Source organism: Lytechinus variegatus, chromosome 10, assembly GCF_018143015.1.
Source record: "Lytechinus variegatus isolate NC3 chromosome 10, Lvar_3.0, whole genome shotgun sequence".
NCBI lineage: Eukaryota > Metazoa > Echinodermata > Echinoidea > Temnopleuroida > Toxopneustidae > Lytechinus > Lytechinus variegatus.
The window spans coordinates 1942770-1964713 of NC_054749.1; the positions used below are offsets into that span (position 1 = coordinate 1942770).

Below are 21944 nucleotides of genomic sequence, written 5' to 3' on the forward strand. Positions count from 1 at the left end.
AGTGAAGCAAAAGAAATGAAAGTGCATAGGTATAGGCCATAGGACGGATGAAACAAATGAAAGAAATTTCAGAGAAGAAGCCATGCACAAACAAAACAAGATCACGGGGAAGGGAAACAAACAATTTAAATGAAAGGGAACCAGAAAGACGCTATGTTTTACAATATAAGCTGACAGGGCTCTCTGATTATTTATCATTTCTTTCCACATCAATTAAATCAAATCAAGATAGAAAGAAAAAGAAAGGAAATCCGGTTGGGAAACTTTGCATTCGGTGGGCGCGGAAAGTGAGAAGGAATAAAAAAAGAAGGGAAAAGGAAAAACAAAGATAAAGGGCGAAACGTGCCTTCAACGCCTGCAATGAGAAGCAAATTTGTGAAAGCTAAAGCCAAAAAGCAAAGAATATTTTTAAAAACCCAGTGCCATCTCATTTTTCCTTTGAGGCAAGCAGATCAGAGGACGACCGCGTCGGACCCGTTTGACAAGATAAAGACAAGAGATGGCGCTAGCGTAATTAAAATTGAGAGGATGAGCTCGCTGAAAATGAAATGGCGTCCTAAGTTACCATCATGACAACGAAATGTACCACTCTGCCCCCTTCTGGTAAGAAAGTGTGGTGTATTACAATATTAATGACATACGTAGGGTCATTTTTTACATTCTTATATCTTAATAAAGTGAAATTATCTAGTTGTACTAGTGCGCTTTTGCATCGGTAGCTTCGCCGAGAGCGCGAGCGCAACTTACCGTTTCCCCGCCCCGGCCCCCGTCCCAGCCGGGCGCGGGCTCAAGCAAGTGAGTGCCCCTTGGCCTTGCATGTACATGTATTTCGTGTGGTGCGAAAGTGCAGCCAGTCTAACTTGTGCAATTGCTATTAATGCGTGTTTAAATAATTTCAGCTTCAGCAAGTACAGAATTCCTTTCAAGTTCCAGTCACAAGAGGTGTCAGAAACACTAAAATAATGAAAAAAAAGGGTATCTATTTCGCTAGGATTCTAGGAAAGCTATGTCATGTGTTTGGGTCAGATTTGTTTTTAAAAAATGTTTTATAAAGGATGCACTGTTTGCTAGTCATGACGACTCCATGATGATGTTTTTTTTAAATATTTTGACATATATTTCTTCATCATGGAGTCTTGAAACCCTGTCCATGTACATGTATGTATACTATAAGATTAAGAGGCTGTTCTCATTATGCTTTCTAAAACTAGTTTACTGGAAACCGATTCAGGAAACCACTTTGGAAGATTGCTTTGCTAGTGTTCTCACTTGATCGCACGAAAGTGGTTTTCAAGCGCTCTTGTTGCTATGGAAACGCTCTCAGAGGGGTGAGACATTTCGTGCGAAATTCGAAACCGCAGCATAGCCTAGCATTCTACACCTGTTGTGTGGAGTAGCGCGCTCAAAATGTGCGAAGATCGGTTGTGTCCTCACGCTAAAACCAGTTTAACGAGGCAAAGCGATCTTGAAAACTACATCGCGAGGTGGTTTTCCAAACTGGTTTGGAAGATCGCTTCCAAGACCGTTTTTTTTTAGTTTGACCGTTCTCACTACGCGTTAAACTAGTGTAAGGTTGAGAAATCATAGGTATGGAGGTAGAAAATAAAGTTCTAAGTCAGCAAACTCAATTATCAAACTGAAGGGGAAATAGTGAAACTAAGACGCAAATAAATAGAACTGTAACCGAAGAAGTCTGGTAGTGCACTGTTTAATATCTGGGCTGCTTTGCCTCAGCTAAAATCAAATCATTCTATAATTTACATAAATATTTAAATCAGAAATAACAACCAATCAAAGTAAAGAAAATGGAAGGATCGAACTAAAATGTAAGAACCCAATTCATAAGATAAACCAATAAGGAATGAGATGAGATGACAAAGATGTCTGGTGATTATGTAATAATGGAAGTAGAAACTAAGGAGTCAGGTGAGGGATGGAATGAGTGGAACACCTGAAGAGAGAATAGAGAAGGAATGAAGATGACAAAAGAGAATTGGAGGAAAGGCATTCAGAGAAGAATGAATGAATGACAACTGAATATCATTAAACTCAAATAACCTAAGTTCAGACTGCAAGGGCAGTGCTGAAAAGAAATACAAATGAACTAAGTCTAGACAGAACAGAAATGTAAAACGGCTGAAGAATAAAGGAAATAAACAAAATAGCAAAATGACAAAATAACCATCCTACAGTAGTTTCCACTAAACTAGTTTCCAGTTAACTAGTTTTAGGAACGTAGTGAGAACAGCCTCTAAGAGACACAAAGATGGATTTCCTTAGGAAATCAATAGAGGGTTAATTCGGTTTGTTGGGTCGAATTTTATTTATCTATGAACCTTCAGGCGCCTAATGCGTCTAAAGGGATAAAAATTATTTCACTATAAATGGTAAAAATGAGACGTTTCTTACCAGGTCTGATCTCCCGTAGATCCCTCAATCTGTTTGTCAACAAAGCAAAGACAATAGACCTGACCCTTGAACCGCTTCGTGATGACGTACATCCGACTAGTGATACCGTTTTGAAGAATAATTTATAGATAAAAATTATTATTTCACAAATACTAAAATTTAATATGTGATTATAAATAATTAGTATATAGAGTCTACTAGTAATTATTTATAATCATGTATGAAATTTTATCTTATCTCTTTTTTTCTAGGGTCAAAGAAACCACCAACTGGACATACTCCTCAACTCGCTACTTCTGGAAAACAACTTGGGAATGCACAACTCCTATTTGAACCTTCTCCTAAACTAGAGAAAACCAACAGAAACCGTTCCCCCAGCCCAAACATCAGACGCAGAACGCAGAGTGCCAAGACATCTCATACCAAGTCTTCAAGGTCGTTGCTTGTTTCTTCCTTTGGAAACGCAGAGAGGAGGCCTGTATCGGCAGTTGTTCCTGGAGAAAAGCAATACTTGCGGACATCTAAGTCTAAAGAGGAGGGAGTACATTTTGTAAACAATGCCAATAATAGACCTAGTCACGTCCCTGTGCCAACTCAGTTCTTGGCGTTTGAGGAAACAGATTCATGTCCTCACCATTCTTCATTAACGGAACCTCCCCATAGGCATGTACCGAGAACTTATCATGGTAAGGTAGATTTCAAAGGTCATGGACATGAAGATACTGCAGGCCATCATGAAAGTGTGCCTGGAAAGAACTCAAGAAGAATGTTTTCAGATGATGGTTTAGCGAGTGAAGAGAATAGGAACAGTTTGCCTCAGGGTATTTCAGCCCTTTCACCGTGGATTACACCTGGTCTGCCATCTGAGTGGTGAGTGCATGCATGGTGGATTCCAATAGTGATACGTAATGAGGAAATCGGTTTCAGGACAAAATCACAACACGTTGCTGTAAAGAACTTCGTTGTGCCATTCAGTTTGCTCATTTTAGTTGTTAAATGGTCTGTTACACTATATTCATTCTACCCCCATAAAAAGATAAAATGAGAAAGATTTATAAAAATTAATGAAAAGATGAAATAAACAAACAAACAAGTGAAAAACAACCAAAAATGATTGTGAAGACTTAACCCTAAAAAGACTGGGCTATTTTGGAGGCTAGAAAAACTGGGGGGGGGGGGCCTTTTGGGCCCCCCCCTAAGATCTCGGACGTTGGTCGTCCGATCGCAACCAAATTTGGCACACACATCCTTTGTCATGTCCTCTAAAAGAAAACATAGTCAAAATACTGATATTCATTGTATTTTTTAATATATGCATAATTAATTATGCGAATATGCAAATTTTTATCAAAAAATTGAATTTTTCATACTTTGGTACTTATTGCGGTCCATAAATTCCTGTTTCAAGGTTTTCAGCTGTAAGAAGAGGTTGTTTATCATGGAATTGTGTTGTTTCATGCTTGAATTATTAGATATGCTTATGCAAATTAGTAATTACTAAATATGCAAATAAGTACTTCGCATGCGTTATGTAGAGAAATACAATAATTGGCATGTTTTATTGCATTACACTCTCTTGCAATGAGACAAAGCAATCTTGGAAGATACACAAGTGATGTGTTACATGTACACTAGCTGGTGAAAACAAAGCATAGGAGATATCACATAATTTATGCAAATTATATTCATAATTAATTATGCGAATATGCAAATTTTTATCAAAAAATTGAATTTTTCATATTTTGGTACCTATTGCGGTCCATAAATTCCTGTTTGCAAATTCTTGAGTATTCTAGATATATTTTGGGTTTGTGTAATATATAACTTATTCAATATCAATTATAGCATAATCAACTAAAGTGTGACATTACTTGTCTATTCAGTGTTTCCTGCACCCAAGAATATAGTTGTGCAAGCGATTCTGGTATTTTGCACTACTTTTCTTATGTTTTTCTTTGATTTTGATTTCTTATGTATTTCTTTATTTTGCATTTCTTATGTATTTCTTTATTTTTTTATGCAATGTTTTTCATTATTTTCATATCCTAGAACTGCTACTTGAATTCACAAGTGACATAATATAGAAAGAAAATAAAAATGTAGTTAGAAAACAATGTGTATAACATTCTTTCAAATACCATACACTTTACACACAAACGAATACAAATTTCAATTTCTTACGTGACATGTGATACGAAAATGTTACGTAACTCCGCAACCGCGGCATGGGGGTATACAAATTTGGTATCAAAAGTTGCGCAAAACTCAAGAGAAAAAAGTCATGAAATGGCGGCGCGAACGCTTCATGCGCAAAAAAGTTATCGCGATTTATGTACAGGGGGGGGCCTAAAAGGCCCCCCCAGTCTTTTTAGGGTTAAATGAGAATTTCTAAGAACAAAAGAAAATATAAATTTTCAAATACTTGGTGAAAACTTATATATGAATGAAAACAATTTTAAAGATGTCATATTGTACAGTGATATTCCCCGAATAGTCCAGTGCAATGCAACGACTTTACGCACGACTGGTGACCCTTTCTTGTGCTGTGAGATAGCCTTATGTAATTGAGTAATGACCTAAGAACATGTTCCAGTCGTGCGTAAAGTCGTTCGTAACTTTACGAACAGCTTTATGAAACACCCACCTGCAGTGAATTAATGATATTGATACATAGAAGGAAAATGAAGTGAGTTAAGTTGGTTCCTGGCAGTAGTTTATTTCTTGAAATAGAGAAGTTCTTAACTGCTGTTCTGCCGAAATGTGGGGAATTGTAGAGTGCTTACAATATGTTAAAGCATTGATACCTTCATGAATATATGGTCGATTCCAACGAAAAGTGTACAAATGATGTCCATAGGTGTCACTTTTGAACGAAGGCTTAATTTGCATTGATTTTATGTTATCCAGATGGACGGCGATGAGACCTTTTGCGCCATATATAATTCAATGTACTTTTGTGCATTTTTTAAGTTTTTATGAGCGAAAAACTGTCAAAATTGCACGTTTTTGGAAAAAATTCTTAATGAATTTTCAAATTCCATTATGGTAGAAATTAAATAGTGGTTTTGAGCAATATTAAAGTTTCCCATAAGATTGATACATATGTCACGATTGTGTTCTGAAAATCTCACCTTTATTTGATTATCCCTCAATTTTTTATGATTTTTTTTCCCAGTGGTAAAATTGGGCGTTACCTACGAATGTCAATTTCTATTAGCTTTTCCAAATGTCATGTTGTAGTAAATTTTAGACGGATTTGTGCTTAACGCATAGCCTAATATGTTCACATAAAAAATGTATTGTATTTATTCTCCCACTTTCTATGATAAACTCCATATACACGTCGAATCCCAAAAATCCCATTTGGTCAACAAAATACGTTACCTACGAATAATTTCATAAAACACTGTTTTGTAAACAGGTTAGTATATTAGTAATGAATTCTCATATTATTAAACGGAAAAATGACTATAGTTACTGTTACAAAAATTTCATGATATAGAACTAGGTATTGTTGGAAATTTTTAGCAATAAAGGCTGTATTCGTAGGTAATTCTTATGATGCAACGTGTTACCTACGAATACAAATATAGTTGCTGCCCTCTGTTGACACTTGTATTCACCACGTGGCAGAACAGAACGTTTGCACTACGTTGTACGAACATCGGAGTTGATACAACAGTTTTATGCCGGTTTCGTATTTATGTGAGTATGTTTTAACTTTCTTATTAACGGTTTTAAAAGAAATATAATACTTTGACTGTTCAATTAAAAAATATATAAAGTTGGATCGCCCTGTTCATCACATTTTCTTAGTACTAGTGGATATGTTTAGGCTATTTGTGTAAAGACTTTCCCTTTCTATAATATAGCATTGTCTTTGGGCATAATGCGTACCACAGTTGAACTCACTAGACTGAGCCCGTGATTGATACTGGAATGTATTCGTAGGCAACATGTATTCGTAGGCAACATTTGGGAATGTGCACTGTTTATAATCCTTTGACAATGTACCTTCTCAGTTGAAATAAATATTATGCTATGTAATACGTGAAAGTTCATAAGTGTGTTAATATTTAGAGCTAAATATGCAACATTTTCACACTTGAATACTAATTCATGATAATAGTAAATACATTTTTGACAATTTCAGATTTCCATAATTGGGAAAATTTGTTTTACTTAAAATGTGATGGTGTTCTTCTTAAACTATGTTTTAAGTTATGTCATTGGATATCCATATTATACTTGTTCTAATCGCTATAGTGTCTTTGAATATTTGTTTTTCACCGTTTTTTCCATTGTAATAGTATGTATTCGTAGGTAACCAAAATACGAATTCAGACCTTTGATGATATTCAAATTGAAAAAATGTGGTATCTATTATACGGATTGGTGTTAGCGTTGTTGCTATGAATATGATTGTGCAGTAAACTTGTCATCACACTGGTAAAATCTGAATATGTAAATCATTTTACCTTAATATAAGTTGCGTTATTGGCGCTTAAATTGTGTTTATAGGAATTTTAAAACAAACAGATTAGATTAGATACGTTTTTCCTCTGATGTTTCAGAATATCACGATGGCCAGGAAACGTGTTTTGACCGAACAAGAGAAAGTGAAGCGTAGGCAAACAAGCCGTGAATTTCGAAAGAAGAGAAATGAGTCTGATCCACTTTGGCATGAAAAGGAAGCAGCAAGAATCGCAGTAAGTTTTAAAGCTTATTTTTGATAATTGTACCAAAATATTTGACATGTAAAATGATTGAATAATAAAAGCTTACATAAAAAAAACCCGATGGCTACAGTTGAAATTTCATTTGGGGATTACTTTCATAAATTCGTAAGTGTCTATATCGTACATAATGTTATAATTATGAATACCAACCTTTTGTTGTATTTTCAGAAACTGTACGTTCCCAAGAGCAAATGCAACAAAGTAAAATGGAAAGCGTACAAGAAAGCGAAGAGAGAAGGTATGGCCAGGTATCGAGCAAAGAAAAAAGAAGCATCACTCCAAGCATCAGTGCCCTCGCGGCGTGGCAGATCTACAGTCAGGACACTGCCAGAGGAGTTCCGAGAGCTACCGGCTCGTATCAGAAGGAAGAGGCTTTCTTCAGCACCTGCCACTGACAATACCAATCCAACTGAAACACCCACCACTGATGATGACACTCTAAGCCTGCTTAGCGAAACACCATCTACATCATCTACATCCTATAGGTAAAAAATTATTCATGACTATATAGTAATTATTATTTGGATTCTTCTTTAATTCTGTACACCTCTTAATTATTTATTACGCAGTTATGTAACATAACCTTAAACTAAAAAAAAAATATTTAATATCATAGGATAAAATCTATAAAGCGTTTCTAATCTGATATTTCTAATCAGTTGTATTTTGTTATATCTCTTGTATTCTTTGACAGTTGCACCGTCAAGCTACCTGCAGTTGTGAACAAGTGCCGCGCTTTGAAGCGGAAGTTGGAGAAAACAGAGGCGGCAAATGCATGCCTTAAAAGAAACATGGGAAAACTGAAGAAAAAGATCTATGCACAAGAAAATGCACCCAGTACCCCAGTTGCGGAAGCCAAGAAGATTTTAGCAGATATTGGGAAAACACCAACGCAATCAGCAGTAAGAAAGATGGTACCATATATTGCTACCACAAATGCTGTAAGAAAATCAAGTCTTCCAATAAAGAGGAAGTTATTAGATTCTGCAAGCCCGAAGTCGCGTAAAAAGCGTGGAATATACGCTGCTGGTGTTGCCAAGGCGACAAAAACGCCGCGTCGATATGTCTTTACGAAGAGCCTATTCAAGTCCCGCAGTACAAGAAAGCTGATTTCCAACTCACGACGAAACCTAGTGATTGCTTTCCTGAAACGACCTGACAATAGTAACCAACTGCCAGGGATCAAAGACCAGGTGAAAGGACAGACCAAGTATGGGTTAACAGATACTATGCAGAATCTGTTCCTGAAGTTTAGATCTGAATATGTTGAAATTCAGATGTCAAAGGCCGCATTCTTCGCAGCCCGTCCAAAGAACATTAAACTGGTCCAGTGGACCAACCGAAGGCAGTGCCTGTGTCAAACATGTGCTAATATGGCACTGAAAATCGCTGCAGCCAAAGTCTTGCCAAAATCTGGGAGAGCAGTCTCAGCTATGATTGATACAGAAGTGGTATCTAAACTAGAGGATATTCCATCAAGAATTACCTTCAAGGAATGGAGCAAAGTTGAAATCGACTTCAACGAAAAGAAAATAAAAAAAGTCAAGAGGATCCAGAGTACCCAGACAAAGTCTCAATTCATCAAGGGATTCATGGAAACTCTTCACGATTACAAGGATCACTGTAGTCGAGTGGAGACCCAGTACGCCATGTTACGAGTTCTGAAACAAAAGCTCAAGCCACTGGAAGAGGCAACAGTGCAGTGCGATTATGCCGAGAATTGGAAATGTAGTTATCAAGACGAGATATCGGCCGTCTTTTATGACCAGAACTTAATAACTCTACATCCCATGGTGGTTCACTATCGTGATGGCGAAGGAAACCTCCAACACACCAGCTTCGTTGGAGTAACAGAAGAAGGAAAGCACTGCGCTCCAACCACCCTAAGCTTCATTGAGAAGTTTATACCCGAGATCCGCTCGCTTCTCCCCGACTTGGCGGTTCTGCATTACATTACAGACAGTCCAAGCTCTCAGTACCGCAACAAGACGGTTGCGGCAATCGTTGCCCGCCACCCTTTCCTGTTTCACATCACATCAACGTGGTCGTACCTAGAAAGTGGGCATGGAAAGGGCCCATGCGACGGTGTAGGTGGCGCGATAAAGAAGCTTGCTGATAACTCTGTTAAGCGCGGGGAAACCATCACAAACGTGGATGAGTTTGTGAATGTTCTTGCGAGCCAAGTAACCAAGATGAAAATGATCAGAGTGACGTCAAAACAAGTGCAGCAGATGCGAAAGCGGGTGGCGTCATGGGATGTAATCCCATGCAATGGCATTGGTTCCAGTCACGCCCTTGTACCGGTTGGAGAGGTCATCATGATGAAGGAAATGTCATGCTTTCAGGACTGTTGCTATGATGCAGGTGGTGTCTTTCACCCATCGTGTGATGGATGGCAAACTACCAAGGTGAAGACTTTTAAACGTAGCACTGCTGTACAAGAGGATATCCCAGATAACGAAGAGATTGTTACAACACAGAGTCATCCTGAAGCTGGTCTTCAGAATGATAACACCATCGTGGCTTTCAGTAGTGATGGAGTTACTCCCAAAGATGTCCAACCAGATCTTCAGCTAGACACTTGCAAGCCAGATACAACCAATCTTGAAAAAGATGACCATGTAGTTGTCGTTCATGGCAAGAGGTGGTACATAGCCAAGATCGTGGGGCTTGATGAAGATGACGACTTCATTCTTTCTTTCATGACACCCGTTCGATCAAAGTGGAAGTGGGGACAGAGCGATGTGGGAACATTAGATCGTAACCACATCCTTCTCAAAGTCGAGGAGCCACAAAAAGAAGACAAAGGCGCGTTGCTTAACATTCGACCAAATGAGTTGGAGATGGTCGAGAAGCTTTATACGAAATTCAAAGCAGGCCAAGTAAATAGCGTCTGAATACCCAGTTGAGTCAAATCAACATCTCAAACTTTCATCTTTTATACTGAGTAACAATTAATGCTTTATTAAACTTTCAGTTTCAGACTCATGTGAAATGAAAATAATAAAAAAGGAAACCTCCTTATAAAGAAAGCGACACCTACGACTAAGTCATTTATTCCTGGATAGATGATTAGCGAAAATCATTCTGGAACATTCTTCATTGCGTAATTGTTGTTTTTAAATACATTTTGATAATGCAGTTTCGAGATAGACCTTTTTTCCGTGGCAAAACTATCATGGACATAAACAAAAATATGCCTGCATGTACATGTGTGATCATTCTTAAACACATAACCAACGGGAATTTTTATGTTGGAAATCCTTGATATAATCATGGTATAAACATATCTGATGTTTAAATATTGCATAAAAGAAAATAATAAGTGCAGCACAATCTATTAAGAAATGTTTGAAAAAAGCGTTACCTACGAATACGTTTAAACAATGAAAGGTATTGGCAGTCTACAGAAGCCATGATTAATACTTATGATGATTTGTGTTTAATAGGTAATGTTTGTTATAAGGTATATTTTACATGATGTATTGTGCTAGTTACTTTGTTTTGTTTTTGTTAAATGTACATGTAATATTACTAGGATTATACTACCCACATGGTAAGTTTAAAGCATAACAACCATTGTTATAGTATATAGTAAGTTTTTATTGCTTGAAAATACGATGTAAATACGTTGTACTTGTTAAGTTTGATAATAGCTACGACGGGGCTTTGGTTTGTGAAGTACAACATTCTGTCCTCATAAGTAATGTGTTTGTTACCTTCGTATACAATTAGTTACCTACGAATACGCATTTTTCGAATAATCGTCAGAAGAAATATTTAAGATATGTGCTAAAAAGTGATCGCTGGCTAAAATTGGTACTTCATCCACTTATAATTGCATGGAATTCAGCACTTGTATTAAAAAGGTAATGAAACTACATTAAGTGAAGCAATGTCATGTTTAGTGTTCACTAGTTCAAAAAAGGTAAAGTAAATCTATTATGCAAGAAACCAGCCTAACATGGGACTATAAAATAAAAATAATTGTACATACAATCACTATAGCATTGTAATTAATTTACCATCTTTTGTTCAAATGAAACATATCATATGGTTTTATAATTTTGTGTGCTTGTAACATAAGTACCGTGTATTCGTAGGTAACAGGCGTTTGTCTTACTTTAACTTCACCCCCTCAGCACAAGGTAATTTTAAGAGATTAGTGATGGCAATTTTTGTTATGAGTTGTTTAACCTATGTTTTTTGCAGGCGTGAAAAGAAATAAAGTTTAAACCACTTTGAAATTTGTACCTCAAAAAATGCGTTTTGTACACTTTTCGTTGGAATCGACCATATATATTCAAGTATATACTATAATTATTTTTTTTATGAACAGGATAGGGGTAGATGAAGGTAGCTGTGTGGTGTTCTTGCCTTCATTGCTGGGTGAAACTGAAGCCTTGCCTGTCGTACCTCCACCTCAAGAATCATCAGAAGTCATGCCACATAAGCCACCTCCTCCTCAGCCAAAACCATTTGTAAGCATTCATCTTCATACATTTATCCATGTACATTGTAGTTGCATCTCATAAGAAAGAGGAGCAAAGAGCAAATTTAAAGATATATTGAAAATTTGTACTCTATTAATATGCTTGTTCCATGGGTAATTCTAAAAAAAGAGGGATGTCCCTTACATACATGTACATTCCTGCCTGCATCGGCTTCTATATTTTTAATCTACTCACCTTTTTGCCCACAAAAAGATGCTCATTGTGTTCATAAATTGTGAAAATGCTCTGCAAAACATGTTTTTCAAATTTTCATTATTTGACAAATTTGGTGCATCAAAATTATTCTCTGTGCAAAATGATCCATTTTAATAATCGAAATGTTACTCAAACCACATATTGATTCCAAAATTAGATTATGTAAGTTAGATACTTGCATTACATCAGAGATTTACGGTGCAGCCCCCTTTTCCTTTTCTATGTCAGTTAATGAAACAAGAGGCTTCCCAGAAATTTACTATTTATTAGTATTTTAAAGTATTGATATTATGTGAAAACTTTCAAGTTTATTTTACTTCTGACAAGTTCAGGTTTAACTAGATCAATTAAATCACTTGATCACCTTCCCCCTTCATGGTGTTCATTTGAGATACACTATTGAATTCTTTCCAAAGATATATTTCAAGTGTACATTGCAAATGTGAATGACATTCTGCTTTCTGTTAAATTAAATATATTGGATTTTTAATTTTATATATATATTTTCTGTTTCCCTTGCATAAAGGATCCAAGAAAGTTGTTCCATTATGATGTGGTAAGTTTATTCATTTATGGTAGATAGTTTTGTTGTAGATAATCTTTCATCTTTGGAATAGTGAATTCCATATTCTACTTGGATTCCATGATTTTGTTCCTGTTTCCATCTTCCAGTAAACTTTAAACTTTAATACTATAGATGCAATATGTTTATTCTCTGTTTTATAGTTTATAGCTTAATGAGTTTTTTAAAAATACCTTTACTCTATTTTGTCATTCACATTGCAAGAAAAAATTAATTTTGTTGTCCAAAGGGCCCTAGTCACAAGCTTAGCTTCTAGAGAAGTCCTAAAAAACAATTAATTTTGTGTACTACATAACAGTTTCTTATTTATAAAACATCATACATATATACATCATTTTATGATGGAATTTGAATAGAATGAACTTAAAAAGTAAAAACTTCTACTTATTGAATGTCCTCCATTTCCAGGAAAAGAACCTCCCTTCGTACATGAAAGACGTGGATGGACCCCGGCCTAAAAGTCGCCCAGGCACCTCCAAAGATGGCAGGATATACTCCCTGAATGGACAGCTGCTGCATGATCAATGGTAAGAATACAATGGGAAAAAAAACTTTCTTATAATTGTGCTGAAATTTGCATAAACCATGGTCTTATACCAGTGATAAAACCCCCCACCTTTTTAAAATCTGTCTAGGCTCTGCCTTTTTACCGTAATAATTAATTTCTTTCTTTTGTGATGCACAGTAAATATTCTAGGAACAGAACGGCGTTGATGATCAAGCAGGAAATTGAAGATCTGGAGCTACTTCTTGAAGGTAAATCTTTCAAGTTTTCTTTTGTAATTATTTTTAACAACTTGATTTTCTACATGTTTATTGTGTGTTCGAACGATGTCCCAAACAAGCATTCACAGGCAAATCACACTAAATTCAGCATATGTAATTTCATTCTTTTACTTTCATTGATTATGATAGATTAATCATCTTCGAACACCTCAACAGATTTATGCTTTTCTAAAGCAATCTTTGCTTCCATCATTAAAAGTTTCATACAATTCACCCTCTACTGTAAAGCCTGTTGCATGTGGTGTGATCCGTGTCATAAAGTTGTCTTTCTCCGACAGTTACCATGGTAACAGTCAGAGGCTAGTACCTCTCAGCCAATCAAAACCAAGGCTCTGACAATTTAGTCAGGGCGGACAACTTTCACGACACACCCCACAGATACTTTAAAAAAAAATCCCATTTTGCAATAAATGGGAGACTTCAAAGAAGTGAACTGATCATATATGTGAAGCTCATCATAATACTCGGGATATTCAAACAAAAAATATCTACTTAAAGGGTAATCCAGCCTTGGCCATAAAATGGTGTGTTGGGAAGGAGAAAAATAAATTAAACAGAATGGTGAAAGTTTGAAAGAAATCAGACAAGCAATAAGAAAGTTATTGCTGTTTATTGAGATCACTAATACTATGTAGATTTCAAATTGGCAACTGGGTAAGTAAATTATGACAAGGGGCAAGGACAACTTTCCCATAGGCCATGTACTTTATTATCAGGGATTTGTGGTTTTCTCCTAAGTACCCATTCCCCTGGGGCAGTAATCTAAATATAACCCAGATAGTATATTGTTTTATGTCCTCATGAAAGAAAAATATAATTTGAAATAAAACTTTTGGGAAAAATGACAATTTAGCCATAATATGTATTGGAGTACATGGAAGAGTAGTCCTTGCCTTACATCACTATGACATCCCATATGTGGCCAATTTGAAGTCTCCATGGGTATAGTGATTACCAATATTTACAACTTTTAAAAATTCTTAACTTTCTTGTTGTTTGTCCAATATTGTTCAAACTTTCAGCTATCAACTTGTCTGATTTTTCTTTTCCTTATAAAAACAAGTTTTTATTTGGGTTGGATTCCCCTTTAACGGCATGCCTTGTAGTTGGCTAAAGTTCAAATTAGCTTCAAAATGCAGCTGATGAGAACATTTGGAATTGAAAGTGCTTTTATTCCTTCATGGGACATGAAATAGATTCCAATCTGTAGTATTCATACCACTATTTAGAACTTTGATTGCTAAGATTTTATAGTTTGGAATTATCTCATCAAATGCTACAGGTAGTACAATGTAAAAAAGAATGATCACAGCAGATCGTGTAGTGTACACTGGGCTTCAGCCATCATTTCAAGCTGTAATATCCGATCTGAGCCCTAATAAGTCCCAAGTAGTTTTGCTGAATACCAACGTCTGTTGTCCATAGTCCCAAGATTTCAGTATTCAAATGCTATTTGTGTAGTAAGGTTAGCTGAACACGTAGTGCGACACTTCTCAACATAAAATATATAAAGGACACATAGTATGTGGTCCACAAAGAGCGTACAATCTCCAAGCACACAATAAGCAGGTTACAAGGTGAACACCGTTCTCAGAGATGGACCCCAGAGTCAAGAGACTCCCAAGTGATCTAGTGTAATATATTGGAGTGGCTTGAGCGCCTCAATCGAATCTTTTATATGTCTGTATTATGGTTTCAGGTGTTGGACGTAAAGGAAGTGCCAATCCAATAGTGCAGTATCAGTATGAGATCTGTATGTAAAAGAAGGCAGTGTCAGACACCATTATCAATCAATCTATCCAATCAATCGGTTGGTAGGTCAATCAATCAATTCAGAGTCCAGAGACTCCTAAGATATCTAGTGTAAAATATTGGAGTGGCTTGAGCGCCTCGATTGAATCTTTTATACGTCTGTGTTTTGGTTTCAGGTATTGGAGCCAATCCAGTCATGCAGTATCAGTATGAGATCAGTATTCAAAAGTAGGCAGAGTCTGACACCATTATCAATCAATCATTCAATCAATCAGTCAACCAACCAACCAATCAATCACAATCAATCAATCGTTCAGTCAGTCAATTCAGAGCCCAGAGACTCCTAAGATATCTAGTGTAATATATTGGAGTGGCTTGAGCACCTGGATTGAGTGAATCTTTCATACGTCTGTGTTTTGGTTTCAGGTGTTGGACGTAAAGGAAGTGCCAATCCAGTCGTGCAGTATCAGTATGAGATCAGTATGCTGAAGAAGGCGGTGTCAGACACCATTATCCAGTGCCATCTGTAAGTTGAATTGATAGTAAAGCAAATAATTAGCAGCAATGGAAGGTGATTGCCCAACCTATCACTTCTCCAGTGATCTAGATGTAACGCAGAGGGATCATGACATAAGCTCCTGCATCAATTACTCATGGCTTTATTACGTCTAAGATGTAGGGTTAAGGTTTGGGTTGAAGTAGGGTCTAATGCCAGATTTAGGGTTCGGTTTAGCGTAGGGTATAGACTTAAATCCAGGGTTGAATTAGTCTTTCAGTTGGGTTGTGGAATTTACAGCGGAGGCATTGTTACCTGAGCAAATATCATGGAACCAAGGCAGTTATGTAATAATTACGGTAACCCTATGGTACAGTATTCCCAGCTACCTTTTTCTCCCTTGTTCGTGAACACCATAAATTGCTCAGTTCATAACAATCATAGACCAAGATGAACTACATGTAGTATACAAATGATGCATAGTTGTGAATGCATCGATAGGTTTTATGAGCATTAGGTACCAGTAAGTATGGAAATTCTAGACTAGTTTTCATAGTTACCTCATGCTCATTAGTCCTATCGATGCACAAACACCTGTGTATTATTTGTTTTATATGGTACAATTTCTTTACAACCACCCATAAGTAATTACTGATGCATGACTAGCCATGTGTGGGTAAGTGCTTATGCATGATACCCATTCTATAAAAATCATTATGTTAACTACATTTTGTTCATAAAATGTACATTAACAATGGGTTAGATTTAAACCACTTCCCTGATATTAGGCTATTGATATTAAATATTATTTTTCTTAATTTCTTCTTGTTTTTTTTTCAGAATGAGGAGACCCAAGCCAAAAGAGGAAGAACCACCAGATTTAGTGAGTATAGCAAATTTTAGTTCAACATTATTCGTAGATCTGTGTCTACACCTGGTGTAGCCTGACATGAGTTTTATTTACAGTCGACCTCTCTGTAGTTGAATTACCACCTGAGAAAGATTCAATAATGCAAATGATATTGGAGTTTCATTCCGCATTCCAATCAGAAGCCCGGTTGACACTTGCACGCATTGTGGTTCCCACATAGTTGCGCATTGGCACGCACTCATGCGAGCCAATGCCCGAAATATGCATGCCAGCTTGGGGATAGGTGCGTGGCAGTGCATGAAATGCTTCCCAAAATTTTCAACATATTGACAATTTTGGCACGCATTACAAATTTGTGGACTATTCGTGAACTATGCGCAAACTAGTTGTACGACTGGGTGGCATCGAAATAGAAATTTCGTTGTGCAAAAAATATAGGCACACCTTCTTGGGAAGTGGCATGCAATGCACAACAAGGTCGCACATACTTCATGTAGAGGTTGCGCATGCAGACCACGTGATCATTGTAAATACAGGTAATCTTAATTTTTGCCTGGTTATTTTAAGGGCAGCGTATCTTCATTGGGAGGGGGGGGGCTAAGCAAAAAAGCACACTTATATGTCAAAATGGGCATTTTAGTGCAAACAGATATTTTCACCATGAGATTATCATCCATATGAAGAAGTTGTGTGTAGTGATTAAGTTGAGCAAAGTTTCTTTTTGAAGTGATATGTGATTGATACGGCATATAGGTTTTATTTTTTCTGACCAGAAAAGGATCTTGTTAAGACTACACTAAGTGCCTCATGAATAGGATACATATCTCGCCAATCGAATAACGCGAGCATGACGCGTGAGCTGAAAATTTGTGAGATTCCTACCTCAAAACTGGACATTCTAAGCATTTTTTTGTAACCAGGAACAGAATGAGTACTTTAATGAATGATGATGATTTGATAAGAGTGCGAAACACGAGCCAACTCTGCGTCATATTCCAACCTGGTAGAGGGAGTCCTGCTCTTCCTTCATCTACTGCCTCATGCAAGGAGCAGTGCTTCCACGTTCCTCCATCTGAGGTGCTACCTTTTGCTCCAACATCCTCATACAGGAATTTGTATTCCGCGTCTGCAGCAAACTGTAATAAGGACGATGCTGTGGATCATTTCTAGTTGTAAAATAAGGACCCAGCTTTTGGTGGCTTCCCAATGGCCACGTGTTTACCACCAACAGCACCCAGATAATTATGGTAGTTCCATTTTGAACTGAAATTCAGGGCTACATCCTTTCAGTTTTGGGACATTTGAGGACTTCTTCCTTGTCCACCTTGATTATTACTTTGCATACTTCAGGGGAACATTTCATCAACATTTTTGTCTGCCAAGTTGTCAGATCTGACAACTTTCCTTGTCTTTGATTGGCTGAGAAGCGCCGTTACTATGTAAACTCTCGGATAAAATGGGACATGTCGGATAAAACGTCCGAGAAATCCTTTCATCAAATGCTCCCCTGGGATAAATCTTGAGATTTTGCTTTTCTCCACTCATAAGCTACACTGCAATGTTGCATACAAATTACACGTTTCCAAGAATCGCAGAGTCACAGCAAGTCTTAGTCCTACATGTACCTCTAATGGTTCTCTCATAAATGTTGTTTTCTTCTCAAGACAGGGTGTCAACTTCTCTACCATTGCTCGAAAGACATCAGGCGTGATCCTCAAATAGTTTCTGTAGCTCTTGTGCTCCTCTCTACATGTATGTAATTCTGTCAACAAGTGATCAAAATGTCCATGGACGTGGTGTCTAGACAGCCAGTGTCTCTCTCCCATCACATCCTTGCTTTTCTCTTCCTACCCTTCACCTGTTCCTGCTACGTAAAAATACTTCTCTGCTGTTGGTGGACTATTAATCCTGCAGCCACCACATATAAGCACTTTCTGTGCTCTGAATGAGCTGCTTCGGTACTGAGCATCTTAAGCTTGTGATTGTCTGAAGTAGATTAAAAATCCTTGGAAAAATTAACAGGAACCAAACACACATACTAGTTTGGAAGATATCTGAAACATGATCGCTGTTTGGCAATGTTGAATGGTGCGCAAACGTGGCGGGGCAATGTGTTATGGATAGTTCATGAGTTCACACCATGCATGAACTATTTGTAAGCTATGCGTGTGTCAATGCCATTAAATGGTGCACATTGAAACGCACGGGCACGCACTCGATGCGGGGCCAAAGTATTCTGATCTTGGCGTGAAAGCCGTTGGCATGCTATGGAATTCCTAAGAGTCAATAATGTGAATAATACTCGATTATCACTTCTTTTTCCAATCTTACAACAGAACTGTCGTAGCAGTTGAATCTCGTTTAACCACTGATTCTCTGTGAAAATAAAAAAATTGAAGTCTTAGATATCTAGCGCCCTCTCTTGATGGTGTTTTAATTTCTCCAAATCAGAGGCTCTTGGATATCATCAAAGCTGCACTGCAGAAAAATATAATCCCAAATTTTCAGCCTGTTTTTTGTCTTACAGATTTTATATATAAAAAACAAATATGACCACATATATTTTCATCAGGCACCTGATTGAAATAATTTTCCAAGTCAAACTGCAAAATTTATCCTGTAAAACACTTTATTTAGATTTTGAATACTTACATAATTGCAAGCAGCTCCCCCTTATATGTATTATAGATTCCATATATTACAATGTATCATTGGAACATATCAACATGTTGACTAAAGATGTTTTTCTTATACATTGGGGTATGAAAGTATGTGCGTGACGATATGTCCACCATAAAAAAAATTTTTTCTGTGATGTCACAAAATATAATTTGAAAAGTTCATAACTCCGGTAATCTTTGACAGGTTTTTATCAAACCTTGAACAGTATATTTTTTTTATTATTTTTAAGCTTTCATTAAACCAATTTATCGTCGGGGTCACCCTGCCCTTTAAGCTGTTAAATCTTGAGAACACTGCTTATTTAAATTTTCTCTCTTGCTCTTTGATTACGTGCCATTACAGACCGGATTACGGCAGTACATAAGAGAGCGGGAACATGTGCTTGCTAAGATCAAAGCAAGGAGGGAAGCTTGTCTGATAGAGCTGGCAAAACTTGAAAACTCCCTTGGTCTCGGAGATCAGGCCAACCAGAGTGTAGACTGAGCTAATAAATCTTCATCATTTACATGTAGGAGGGATTCACATTGACTTGTTTGTTCTGACCAATCAGATGCAAGGATTTGAGGTAACTTGTAACAATAGTCAGTGAGAATCTTTTGAAAGATCTCTAGATCTCAGAGACCAGGTGGGTGTTTCATAAACCTGTTTGTAAGTTATGAGCGACGTAACGTATGACTGGTGACCCCTTTTTGAGAAGCAAAATTAGCACCAGTGGTAATTTGGGCTGTGTCACTTACCATAAGAAAGGGTCTCCATTCGTTTTTAAGGTTATGCGTAACTTACGAATAGCTCAATGGAATGGTCTTCAGCCAATCGTCATCTCGAGAGTGTGTCATGAAGCAAATAGTCGGGGATTTATAATGACTCATTTGCTTTGAGCCAACCAGATGCAGAGATTTGCAATACACAAAGCTTTAATATGATAATAGAAGGTGAAAAATCACTCAAAAACTCTAGGTCTTAGAGACCGGTGCCCAGTGTATTACAAAGAGTTATGATTGATCCAATCGACTGTAACTATGGAAATCGATCAGTGTCATAATTTTTTCTACATGAAATTTGCAAAATATCCTTTGCAAACAAAGGGGAACATGCCAAATTGTCAATAAATCGATGAATTTATGAATATACATCATAGCTAGAATTTTTTTTGAACAAACATGTATTTTATGTGTTGAGTTTGGTGGCTTTCCATAGTTGCAATTGATCGAATCAATTGTAAGTCTTTGCAAGACGGGCCCCTAATTGAAGCTAATTCGTAAGTTACAAACAACTTACGAATCTACGAGCATTGAGTTGTAACCCTTTCTTGGAAGGGATATCAAGGCCAATTGTAATTTTGGTTATGTCATGTACCAGAAGGAAAGATAACACGTTATATATAAAGTCATGCATAACATTTTTCTGAAATGGTGCTTGGGCCAATCAGAGTGTTGACTGAGCTCTATATAACTCCTCATTTGGGGATTGCATCATGAAGCAAATAGTCAGGGATTTTCATATTCTCAATTGCTATGAGCCAATCAGATGCAAGGATTTGCAGTAGCTTATAACAATAGTCAGTGGAAATCACTGGTTACTTGGTTCGTGAAATGCTCCCTACCTCTTCTTCACCTTGATTCACTTGATGTGTAAAACTCATGAAAACAGTGTGTGAGACAGAATTTGATCTTCTGAATTTTTTTCAGAATGTGTTTTTTTTTTAATGCGGTATATTAAGTTATTTCTATATGATTTATTCCTATCCAACAACAGATAGATTATCGTTTAAAAAATTAATAAACAAGCGTACAGATAATGCTGAAAATTCAATCAAAATTGAATGGAAAAATGCTCCAAATTTTAATCATGTTTGGTTGCGTATATTTATAAAAAACAGTACAACGTCTCAGAATTGTTTCTGGATCGATAGCACTATATAGCGTTATGACATTGTTGTTATTATTTTAATTATTTTGCAAATATTGATGCTGATGGTGACACACTCGCTGATCCTTTTATATAATCATATGAATTTTCAATCAATGTGATGTTGTAGTGGACTTGGTTATTTGCTATATCAATGATATGTGTATTTGTGTTAATGAAAGTAAATTACTTTTATATGCAGACGACAGTGTTTTACTCTATTCTGATACAAGTCCTAAGCTGATCAGTGAAAAACTTAGCTTAGAATTATCAAATTGTGTTAAATGGATGACAGATAATAAGCTTAGCTTACATGTTGGTAAGACCGAAAGTATTTTGTTTTGTTCGCGGGCTAGGTCTAAGCATACAGATGATTTCAATATATACTATAACAATCAATTAATTAAGAGACAGAATTCCGTGAAGTATTTAGGCCTGATATTAAATAGTGATCTCTCATGTACGTCTATGGTTGACTCTATTGTCAAAAAAGCTAATGCTCGCTTGAAATTTCTATACCGGTATCAAAATTGCATGAATACGAAATCCAGACGCATTTTAAGCTTTTCATTAATGCAGTGTTTATTTGATTATGCTAATGCAGCATGGTACTGCAGTCTTGGAAAGGTTGATCAAAAAAAGTTTAGAATTATTCAAAATAAGATTGTTAGATTTATTACTTGCTTACACCCAAGAACACATGTTGGGAAGAATGAAATCGAAAAAGCTGGCCTTCTTCGCATAGACTTGAGGTCGCAACAACTTATACTTCACCATGTTCATAAAATTTTCTATTCAAACGAATATCATTACATCTCAAAAAACTTTACACGGTCATCTAATATTCACGAGCATGAAACAAGAAATAGTCTGTTTAACTTTGTTGTACCTATGAGAAAAGGTCAAATTGGCAACACATTTTATTATAATGGTATACATTTTTGGAATTCCCTCCCTAATCATGTTAAATCGGTTAAGACTTTTACACAATTTAAAAGAGTATTGAAAC

The 21944-nt window shown here is 36.6% G+C and overlaps 2 protein-coding genes across 2 annotated transcripts; both read left to right on the plus strand.

Annotated features, from left to right (window-relative positions):
* The first annotated feature begins 459 nt into the window (after positions 1 to 459).
* On the plus strand, positions 460 to 21778 carry LOC121422705. Its single transcript, XM_041617873.1, has 9 exons — positions 460 to 603; positions 2661 to 3279; positions 11488 to 11629; positions 12384 to 12413; positions 12849 to 12967; positions 13126 to 13196; positions 15405 to 15504; positions 16315 to 16357; positions 19370 to 21778. Exons 1-9 carry the CDS (start codon positions 570 to 572, stop codon positions 19508 to 19510), a joined length of 1299 nt encoding a protein of 432 aa, XP_041473807.1. The 5' UTR covers positions 460 to 569; the 3' UTR covers positions 19511 to 21778.
* On the plus strand, positions 6888 to 11440 carry LOC121422704. Its single transcript, XM_041617872.1, has 2 exons — positions 6888 to 7633; positions 7843 to 11440. Exons 1-2 carry the CDS (start codon positions 7209 to 7211, stop codon positions 10043 to 10045), a joined length of 2628 nt encoding a protein of 875 aa, XP_041473806.1. The 5' UTR covers positions 6888 to 7208; the 3' UTR covers positions 10046 to 11440.
* Positions 21779 to 21944: the final 166 nt, after the last annotated feature.